The sequence below is a fragment of the Peromyscus maniculatus genome, chromosome 21 (genome assembly GCF_049852395.1).
Source record: "Peromyscus maniculatus bairdii isolate BWxNUB_F1_BW_parent chromosome 21, HU_Pman_BW_mat_3.1, whole genome shotgun sequence".
Lineage (NCBI taxonomy): Eukaryota > Metazoa > Chordata > Mammalia > Rodentia > Cricetidae > Peromyscus > Peromyscus maniculatus.
In genome coordinates, this window is record NC_134872.1 from 25225154 (window position 1) to 25236739 (window position 11586).

Here is an 11586-nt window from a genome sequence, read left to right on the forward strand (position 1 = left end):
TTATTTTATTTTTATTTATTTATGTACTTATTGGCTTTTTGAGACAGGGTTTCTCTGTGCAGCTTTGGAGCCTTTCCTAGAACTCACTCTGTAGCCCAGGCTGGCCTCGAACTCACAGAGAGTGCTGGGATCAAAGGCATGTGCCACCACCGCCCAGCGAAAATGTAATTTTTTTTTTTAAAAAAAAAGCACCACTCAAGAGGTAGAGGCAGGAGGATCATAATTTCAAGGTTACTCTCAACTACAAGTCTAATTTGAGAGTAGCGTGGACCACAGGAGAACCTGTCACAAAGACACAAACAAAATCCCAAAGAGAACACTGTCTTATTGTTCCCTAATGAAAATGTAATGACTAGGCGTAGTCGTTACATATTGGCAGAAAATAATTATCTTAGATGTGCACAACACTCTATTTTTAAAGCCTAGGCAGTAAGCATGGGATTTGTGTGTGTGTGTGTGTGTGTGTGTGTGTGTGTGTGTGTGTGTGTGTGTCTGCAGATGAAGGTAAGTTGCTTAAACATGACTAACTTTTCCTGTCCCAGCATCCTTCATCAACAGCTATTAAATATTGGGCTGTTTTTCTGTCGTCCTAGAAACTAGATTTGGGTTTTATGAGTTTCCTTTGTTTTTGTTGTGGTTTTATGAATGTGTTCCCCGCACTGCAGTGAGTGCCCAGCAATGTTTAAAGAGCTGTGTATAAAAGATGTTTCCTGTTTTTACAGCTTTAATAAGGTTAATTGACAAGAGTTGTGCTTGTTGATGGTAATACCATAATGTTTTGCTTTATATATATATAGTACAGTGATTGAGTCAAGCTAATTAATATGCCTCACATACTTATACTTTGGCATACGCTGCTGTATTGGTTGTAGTTACCATACTGCACAGAGAATCTTCAGAACATATCTCTTCTGTCTAATTGAGATTCTGGCCTCTTGAACAACCTCTCCTTACCTCCAGCCTCTGTGGTTGTTTTTTTCTTTTTTGTTTTCAATTAAATATATTATAATGATACTTGACATGTTTAGCATGTGCAAGGCTCTAAGTTCAGTCCCTAGCACCAAAAATAATAATAAAATAATAAACAATTATTGATATTTCATAGCCAGAAAAGTCTAGCACTTATGTTTAAATTTGAGTGATGTTGGGCTTTGCCAGTTCTCTGGGCAATACCACAGTTTTGTTTGTTTGTGTGATGCAGGAGATCCAACCCAGGGCCTCCTGTATAGGAGGCAAATGCCCTACCACTGAACTAAATTCCCAAAGTCCTGACATAAATAGTCACCTTACAAGTGAAAGATTTATAGTGTGTGATCTTTCCAACAACAGGGTCTTTTTAGAGCCCGAAGAAGAATAGTACTGAGTTATAATGAGTCAAGAAATATGTCCCATCAACTGGAGATAGAGCTTAGTAATAGACACTTGCCCAGCATGCCAGAAGTCCAGGGTTCAACCCCAAGCACCAGAGGAAGGAAGCAAGCAGAGTAGCATATACCTTTAAATCCAGCACTCCAGGACAAAGGTGGGTCTTTATGAGTTTGAGTCCATCCTGGTCTACATAGTGAATTCCAGGTCAGCCAGGATCACACAGTAAGACCCTGTGCCAATGGAGAAAGAGAGAGAGAGAGAGAGAGAGAGAGAGAGAGAGAGAGAGAGAGAGAGAGAGAGAGAGCACTCAAGGCATTAGCATCTAGTTTTGTTTTTGTTTTTGTTTTGTTTTTGTTTTTTGTTTGTTTGGTTTTTTTTTTTTTGAAGCAAACAAATTCTCAGGGCAGATTCTCCTCAGGAAAAGTCATAGAGGAAAGAAAACACAAAGAAATTCAGCTGAGTAAGTTCTCTGTGTGGCCACTCTGACTTAGGATGATAGCCAAGTCTATCCAGAGGGTTGATGGGGATGCTTCATTTCCAGCATGGTCCAGTTCACAAATACCATAATGTCCTCTCAAGAGCAATTACTCCTCTTATTTTGAAAGTGGCATAAAGCTACATTTCAATTTACAAGGGACAGACATGAGAATACGGCCAAATGTCCCAGAACACCCCAGTTGAAATGTCTAAGAGAACATTCATGGTCTCCTTTCCCCAAACTGGATTCTGCCAGCCACCCAGTTGCTCAGGTCATAAATACCCTGGTCTTTCTCTTGTCTCTCATTCTCAACCTATGAGCAAATCATTGGCCTCCACTTTCAAAAGAGAGCTCAAATCCAACCATTCCTTACCACCTCCTGCTGCTATCACTCACTGGCTCCCACCCCCGTCACTTGCATAACACATCACAACTGATTCCTATTAATCTTCTCCATTCATAAGGTTGAAAAAAAATGAAGTCCTTCCCATGTCCTGCAAGGCCTAATATGATCTGACCTTCTACCTTTTTCTTCCTCCTTCCTTCCTTCCTTCCTTCCTTCCTTCCTTCCTTCCTTCCTTCCTTCCTTCCTTCCTTTTTCTTGTTTTTAATTTTATTATTTATTTATTTTTGAGACAGGGTCTTACTCTGTAGTTCAGGCTGTCCTGGAACTCACTATGTAGTCCAGACTGACCCGGGACCCATGGCGATGCACCTGCCTCAGCCTTCCAAGCGCTGGGATTACAGGCATGAGCCACCACACCCAGTCTAGGGCCTTGTACATTTCCAACCTCAGGGCTTACATTCTTCTTTTTCACTCGCTGGGTGCATAGGGTTTGACCCGACACACCCAACACGGATCCTTTCTGACCTTGACATTTCTTCCTTGGTAAAGAATAGTCTCCCCAGTTGGTCAGATTGCTGATGTCTCCAGAATAGATTTTCCTGTCCTTCCCAGTGAAAGTAACTCACCCTTCTTGACCACCCTCCCTGTTTTAGGGTGGACCACAACGCCCTACTTTATCTTTTGTTCTTAGCGTTGGTATCGTCACCCCCAGGAAATCAGTTCCATAAAACCAGAAGCTCTGTGTTTTATTGGCCCCTGAATCCTCAGTCCCTGGGATGGCATCTGGCACATAGAAGATGCTCAATTAATACTTATTAGATGAGACGGTAGGGTTGTGACCAGTGATAGAACACTTGCCTAATATGTATGAAGCCCCCCTTTTTTCCCCTTTCTTGAAGAATCATATAGTTTTTCTTTTGACTATACATTTTCTTTTGTCATTTTATCTTTTTTTTTTTAACCTGACTCTGAAATAAAAAAAAAAAAGTCACAGAGCTAATAGGAAGTTCTGGTGAACAAAATAATGCAGCGGATATTTGCCGACTGCCTTCCGCTCTCGGTCTGTGGAGAGAACACGGAACAATGTAAGAGATGACGAAAAAAGTAAAGAGACAAATTCAGTGTATTTCCTTAAGTGCTGCGTTTGGTGATAAGAACATGAGGTTTTCAGGCATGTTGGAGAGAGGGAAGCGGTCCCAGGATGGTGAAGGCTTGGCTAAGAGGTGCAAACGATGCAGAATTTCGTCTACATAAGAGTAAGGAGAGGCGGGAACAGCAGTGCAATCAGAGAGAATACAGACAGTGCTTTGAAGCAAGGACAGTCCACTCCTGAGCTTCCATCTCAGCAGAACACAGACATCCCGGGTCAGTAGGGGTCTAGAGGTCAATGTCTTGTCAATGTCTTCCCAAGGAAGTTATTCGCCAGTGCTACTCTTTCTCCATCACGGCTGGCCGTGGATGTTACGTGACAGGAGTCACTACCATCTATTGATTGTGTACTAAATGCCAAGTGCCCAGACCATTTAACCATCACTTCAGCCTAGAGACGGCTACTGTTGTCTTCCCTCTTCTACAGCTTGAGAGGAAGGCTTCCAGAAGTTAGACTTTCTCAACTCAATACATCCAGGAAGCATCAGATGTTGAGTGCCCAGCACCCATCCTGGAGCATAAAGCATTAAGCTGCTATGTAAATCCTATATTTTTGAATACTTGGAAGTTTTATTATTGGAATAGTTTTTATTTTTATTTATTTATTTATTTATTTATTTTTTGGGGGGTTTTCAAGACAGGGTTTCTCTGTAGCTTTGGAACCTGTCCTGGACTAGCTCTGTAGACCAGGCTGGCCTCAAACTCACAGAGATCCACCTGCTTCTGCCTCCCGCGTGCTGGGATTACAGGCGTGTGCCACCACCGCGCAGCCAGAATAGTTTTTATAACCACAGATATAAAAACAAAAAAACAAGCACACATATCTCAGTTGGCTTCTACACACACACACACACACACACAGAGAGAGAACAAAAAAAAAAACTAGATAGAGAAATCAGTGACTATTCTTTTTTTTCCACTTCCACCCTATATATAAACTTTCTAGAATGTCATCAACATTAATATTTGTGCTGCTTTAGAAAGAAAAAGAAATGTCCATTTCTTTTTAAAATAATAATGCCAATGGTATCCTCACGGCCATAGGCCACGTGTGAAGGGCTTCACCTTCTGGAAGCTGTCGCTCCTACCTCCCAGAGAAAGAGATGGCATGGAATTAAAGATAAGGAAAACAAACCCAGAGAAGTCACTCAATGTCTCAGTCACCTGCTGAGAGAGGAAGCCATACTTTGAACTCTGCTCTCTCTAATTCTAAGGTCACTGCTTGCTCCTGGTTGGCTCAAGATCTAAGCCAACGCAACACACGGAGCTAAAGACAAAGTCGCATCATGACGTAGTAAACATTAGCAGCCCTCAGACGGAAAAGCATCTTGCTTTCTGAGTCAGCGTTAACTTTTCACCCTCACATTTCAGTGATTCGGAAACTCCAACTAGGCTAAAGAAGTAGTTGATAACAATTGGGTTTATGACAGCAATTGGTTTATGAATTCCTGATGATAGTATATTAAATAAGCTTTCAAATAGCATTTTTGAGACTTACTTCATACATCTGTTCTTCCACAGAGTTCACGCACAAATGAAAATTTTCAGCTGAGATATTAGTTTTGCTTTCACGTGCTACTCTGTATATTATCATTCTACAAAATTTAAAACTATCCTAGTAAATGCGCATATCGTGATTTGCTTAACTCAATCTTACTGGGCATAGTTCCAGTTTTCATATTATGGTCCATACTGTAATGGCCATCTTTCTAGATTAAAGTGATGGTTTCATCCAACACCCCTGAATTTTAAATTCATCACCTTTGAAGGCACAATAGGCTTCATTGAAATAAACAACTCCAGTCAGAACCATGCCAGGCTCTGCTGGCAAGAGTGTGAAAAACATTTCACTGCCAGCCATCCTTCCTCAGCTATCTCTAACTGCCCTCTCAAGGTGACTGCCGACCTTGCCAACTGAGAGGTTAGTTTGGGATAGCACTGTGGAAGTTTGGGAGCCAGGGAAGTTCCCAGGAAGCCTTCGGTGTGATGTAAGTGAGAGGCTGCTGCGTCAGGCGGATGATGGCCGCCGCCGGGTCAGGCAGAGGAAGACAGATGGACTGAAACAGGCTTTGTCATGAGTCTTAAGGACAACGGAGAGTGAGGGTATCCCTTTCTTCCCCATCTTCCCAGGACAAGGCCAATACCTAGTAGCAAAGAATGGCCTATCGTCTTCATTCAGTCACCATATCTGAGGGTGGGTGGAGCTAAAGGGTGGAGTGCTAAGTAAGTCAAGGTCAGTGGGAAGGTTCTAGCCACCCCTGAGCACCTGTTCAGGATAGGAGAGAATTAACAGCCTGGGAGGAGTTACAAGTTTGCTCTCCCTCTAGTAAGTGGCTGAATCAACACATGGGTGACATCACCAGTACAAACCACATTATGCTATTGTCCTTTCTGTCTGTCTGTCCGTCTTTATTTATTTTTAATTTTTTTTTAGATTTTTAAATTTTATTCATATGAGTGCTTTGCCTGTGTGTATGTGTGTGCCTACATGTGTACCTGGTGCCTGTGGAAGTGGTGAGCATCCATGTGGGTGCTAGGGATCAAACCCAGGTCCTTTGAAAGAACAAGTGCTCTCTTAACCATTGAGCCAACTCTCCAGCCCCATACTATTTTCTTATGGTTTTAAAAAATATTCATTTTTGCCGGGCGGTGGTGGCACACACCTTTAATCCCAGCACTCTCGAGGTATGCCAAGCAGATCTCTGTGAGTTCGAGGCCAGCCTGGCCTACAGAGTGAGTTCCAGGACAGCCAGGGCTGTTACACATAGAAACCCTGTCTCCAAAAATGAAACAAAATATTTATTTTCAAAAGGTGATATATTCATATATTCACAATTTACAAACTAAGACTGGCACTCAGGTATGTGAAGTCCCCTGCCAAGCGCTGCATTCAGCGACCTCTCATGTCTTCTCTTAACCAATGTTAATTTAAGATCCTCTTAAAAACCTCGACTTGGGGCTGGAAAGATGGCTCAGCCATTAAGAAGAGCACACGCTGCTCTTGCAGAAGACCCAGGTTTATTCTCAGCAGCCACATTGGGAGTTGACACCTCTGGTCTCCTTGATCCCTGGCACTTGTGTATATACTTTGCACAGACATACAGATTTTTTTTTTATTTTAAATCTAAACAAACAAACAAAACACAAAGCCCCACAGCTTAGACTCAGCACAAAGGCCAGATTATCTTAGCTTTCAAGAACAGACTGAGCCCAGCACCAACACTAAATTTAAACAGCTTGACTCTAGTCCAACAACATAAACATCCTTTATTTTTCACGAGCCATATATGTGTGTGTGTGTGTGTGTGTGTGTGTGTGTGTTTATCAAGACTACATTTTTCAGTAAATTAAAGGAGAACATGCTGTCAATGTCTTTTATTTTTCTATAATTCTATTATCATCAAGTTAACAAAATTGGCAAGAATGAGGAAAGGATGCAGAATGGATATGTTTTGAATATGAAAACACATCCTAACCGAGAAGACCATTGCAACTGTTAACAAAATCAGGCGTAGATTGGTTGAGATGCCTCGGTGGGTAAAGGCGCTGGCAGCCAAGCTCAAGTGTGATCCCTAGACCTACATGGTGGAAGAAAGAACCTCCATGACCCATGTGTGCCTTACACAACAATGAATGAATGAATGAACGAACGAACGAACGAACGAACGAACGAACGAACGAACGAACGAACGAACGAACAAACAAACAAACAAACAAACAAACATAATTTTATAAATTAGGCTTAGACATTTTTCACATTTTAGGGAAGCATTCTCCCATGGAGTTCTACCCTCAGCCCTGACAATGTATAAAATTGCCATGGTTATCTCGTAGCTTGTACAATTGAATTTAATGTAAAGAAAGTACTGAAATAGTAATCCCCAGGTGTTTTTTGTTTGTTTGTTTTGGATTTTTGAGACAGGGTATCTCTATATAGCCCTGGTTGTCCTGGAACTGACTATGCCGATCAGGCTGGCCCAGAACTCACAGAGATCCACCTACCTCTGCCTCCTAAGTGCTGGGATTAAGGGCATTTGCCACCATACCCAGCAGGATTTTATTTTTAATTTCAGAGAAACTTAATTGCGTTTCATTTCCTTTTTACAATGAGGAGTCATTGTTAAGTCTTTCGCTTTTATGAAAGTGCCAACGTTAGGTGATTTAAGCATTTCTTACATAATTGACGTCTGTGCTATAGTAAATACAGGCTTGTTATTCCGTGGCAGTGATCGGAATTTTTTTTTTCTATGCCCATCACTTTATTACAGCATGCAAGACGACAGCATAGAAGCATCCACTTCCATCTCTCAGCTTCTGAGAGAAAGCTACCTGGCGGAAACCAGACATCGTGGGGACAATGAGCGAAGTCGAGCGGAACCTTCCTCTTCCAACCCTTTCCATTTCGGCAGTCCTTCCGGGGCTGCAGAAGGCGGGGGCCCAGAGGACCTTCCGGATCTTTCCGCCTTCCTGAGCCAAGAAGAGTTAGACGAGAGTGTCAACCTGGCGAGGCTGGCCATCAACCACGACCCCTTGGAGAGAGTGGATGAAGCGCAAGCTCGGAAACGCCTGTCTTCCGACCAGACGAAGAAGCTTTCGCCCAAACCAAGCTTCGAGCCTGCCTTCTGCCAGGACAGCCCTCGAGGTCCTGCCCGCCCTACGGACAGTCCCCCGGAGACAAAGAGGCCGCAGTACAGTTCTGAAACCCAGTCCAAGAAAGTCTTCCTGAACAAGGCCGCCGATTTCATCGAAGAGCTGTCCTCCCTCTTCAAGGCTCACAGCTCCAAGAGGATCAGACCTCGGGCCTGCAAAAACCACAAGAGCAAAACGGAATCCCAAAACAAAGCCCTGCAGGAAAACAGCCCCACCTTCTCAGATCTGACAGAGAGGCGAGAAAGAGCCTCGGTACCCATCCCCATCCCCGCAGACAGCAGGGACAACGAGCTGAACCACGCGATCGAACAGCGGGAAGCCAAGAGGCGGGAAGCCGAGCTGGCTGCGGGCGGCGAGGCCGCTGCGGGCGACAGCACCCCAGGGTCCTCGCCTTCGTCCCTGTACTACGAGGAACCTCTGGGGCAGCCTCCCCGCTTCACACAGAAGCTACGGAGCCGAGAAGTCCCGGAAGGAAGCCGAGTCCAGTTGGATTGCATAGTGGTAGGAATTCCACCGCCCCAAGTAAGGTAAAAACAGCCAGCGCGGGGTGGTTAGCAATGCTATCTGTCTGCCGTGATTGTTGTTCCGGAAAATTCCATACCTCCTTTGAGGAAAGGAGCTAGGATGAAAGGGAGGAAGCTAACATTTGCTCCGTAAGTGATTCAAATTGTTCTGCGGCTGTGGCGTAGTACACTTGGTGCTGGAAGAGGACTTGCTCAGTCTGTGTGAGGGCCTGAGATCAACCCCTCACCCCAGCACTGCAATAAATAAAACGTCTCGGGCTGGTAGAATGCTTGTCTAGCTAGCACGCTGGAAGCCCTAGATTCCATCAACACCCCAGAAAAGCAAATGTGGTGGCACAAGCCTGTAGTCCCGCGGTCAGGAGGGAGAGGCAAAGAGGATCAGGAGTTTAAGGGCATCTTTGACTACATATAGAGTTCAAGACCATCTGGGCTACATAAGACCCTGTCTGTCTCAATTTTTTTTTCTTCTAAAAGCCACATATTTTTAAGATTTTAAAAAATGTATGTATATGCATATGTGTGTGGATGCTGATGGAAGCCGGGTTGGAGTTCTAGGCCAATCTCAGCTACATGGTGAGTTCAGGGCCAGCTTGGACCACGTGTGACCTTGTCTCAAATAATGAAAAGAAATGAAGAGGCAAGCAGTAATATAGCTTTTGAGACAGAATAACATGGTGGGTAAGGTCAGTTTTTAAAAATTCATTCCATGTATATAAAACACTATTCTCCCGAATTCTCAAGTCTTTCCCTAATAGTAGAGGGGATGTTCGTCATATGTGTGTGTGTGTGTGTGTGTGTGTGTGTGCGCGCGCGCTGGAAGAACAGACAGACACTACCACGTCTGGCTTTTACAAATTTAGACTCTCATGCTTGCTAGTCAAGCTCTTGACCACTGTCCCGTCTCCCCAGCCCTGAAGACACTCATCTTTGCTGTGCCTACCACAGTCAGCTGTTCGAGGCACACAGGCAAAAGCTTCAGGACTTACATACGCCATACCTAACTGCATGTCCTAACATTAGTCTATACTTTTAAATATTACCTTCTCTGTGGTCCCATGGAACCTGTAACCAACCTTAGCTTCCCAGGTGACATTTGTTCCTTCTCTTATTACCATATGGTAACATGCGAATAGTGCCACTAAATAGATTGGCTTTGTGGAGCATTACTAGTATTCAGAGTCCTGTAAGAGTTACACTATACTTCCCTAATCACCTAGTCACTGCTAGAATATGACACTATCACCACGTGACCTTTATTCTCTGTAAGTCAACAGCATTTCATCTTTTTCTTTCATAATATTCATACTATAAAGCAATCGTATTAATATGAACAATTATATTTTATATACGCATACTGATTGAAGGTATTCTGGCCCAAAGACGTACTCATATATCAAATTTTGCTTTCAAGGGTAACATAAAGCATATCCAATATTATTTTCACAGTGATGTAGATGGTTGACTATCAGGTTACCCAACTGACCTTCAAAGCAGGATTTGGATGGTTTTGAGTCTTGAGCATCCAGCATCACTTCTGACCCATGCCGGTCACTAAGGAATGTTGAGTGAATCAATGAATAAATAGTAGGTGGGGGAGACTATGCTTTCAGGGACGTTCTCCTAGGTAATGACTGGAGAAGTCCCTTGGAGACCCCGAGGAGAGGGCGCAGAGTGAAGCTGGTTCCCAGTGTGGTTTCCTTGCACTTGGCATGAACGATTGATCTTGGTTCTCCTCATTTGGGAGAGTAGAAGGCAGAGGACGACATCCGAGTGTTACAAACAAACAAACAAAACCAGAAAAGCAAGAGATTTGCCTTACATTTAAACCATGAGTTAGACAGCTGGCCAAAGACGCTGGAGGGAGTGGGAACGGTGGAGTTCAGCCTTCTCCTTTAACTATGACGGATGACACTGTCTGGGCTCTGGTCAGTAAAGCTTGTGAGGTGTCATTCCAGCAGCATGACACATGTCCCTCCATGGCTTCTGGTCAGTCTAAGTAAGCCGACGAGACCTTAGATTACAGAACACACACCTCAGAGAGGTCCAGTCCGACTCACTGGTTTCTGGACACAGACTGGTTTCTTAAGAAAAAAGACCAAATCCCTCAAGGAGTCATTCTTCCTTTTGCTCAGTGGTGACAGCCTCGGCTATAAGGATCAATTCAGTACACCACCCCAAAAAATCAACCAGGATGATAAAGTACCCCAATCAATGTAATCCAGTAGCCACCCAAAACTGGTTAATCAGCCAGGCAAAAATGTACACATCTATACATTTCCAAGCCAGAGAGGTAGTTCAGTGGATTATAGTACAGATATGAGGGTCAGAGTTCAGCTCCCCAGAACCCACGTGAATGCAGGATTCGCAGGCATACTACTGATTAGCTAGACTAGACGGAATGGGCGAGCTCCATGTTCAGAACAGACCTCACCTCAGTAAATAAAGTGGAGTGCAATAGAGGAAGGCATCTGATGTGACTTCAACCTCCCCCTGACCCCGTGCATGAACATGAACTCACACATATTTGTGAACACGCATACACTCATGCTCACACACAAAACATGTATGCGCACACCAAGTGAGAGTCGTGTATGTGGCTTCTATGAAGCAATACTAAATTCACCAGGGAAGAATTCCTCTACTGATAGAGTTCCTGTCTATACCAACAACTGTCCTGAGGCCAGGAGACCCGTGGGAATTCATTACATTCGTTTCTGAATGAACTTGTACTGAATTCCCAGACTGCAATTGTGTGAAGAAAACTATAATTTTCCTGGTTGGCTATCAGCTATTGCTGTTTCATTCATACAGAGTTTATACAAGTTTACTCAGAAAGCAGTATTTGTTTAGTTTTTAATTTGTTCACACCATTGTCAGCGCAAATATACAAATAATATAAATGCCACCGGGCGGTGGTGGCGCACGCCTTTAATCCCAGCACTCGGGAGGCAGAGCCAGGTGGATCTCTGTGAGTTCGAGGCCAGCCTGGGCTACAAAGCGAGTTCCAGGGAAGGCGCAAAGCTACACAGAGAAACCCTGTCTCAAACACACACACACACACACACACACAC

General features: G+C 43.8%; 1 protein-coding gene across 3 annotated transcripts in view; it reads left to right on the forward strand.

Moving 5' to 3' along the window:
- Positions 1–11586, forward strand: part of Mypn (myopalladin) — a 115235-nt gene that overhangs the window by 28475 nt on the left and 75174 nt on the right. For 2 of the 3 annotated variants that reach the window (XM_076557136.1, XM_006972738.4), the window contains exon 2: positions 7610–8518. The exons of the other annotated variant lie outside the window; for it this stretch is intronic. In XM_076557136.1, the coding sequence (XP_076413251.1) occupies positions 7611–8518 (908 nt within the window). In that variant the 5' untranslated portion in view covers position 7610. The remainder of the gene's footprint in view (positions 1–7609; positions 8519–11586) is intronic. 3 annotated transcript variants of the gene reach the window in all.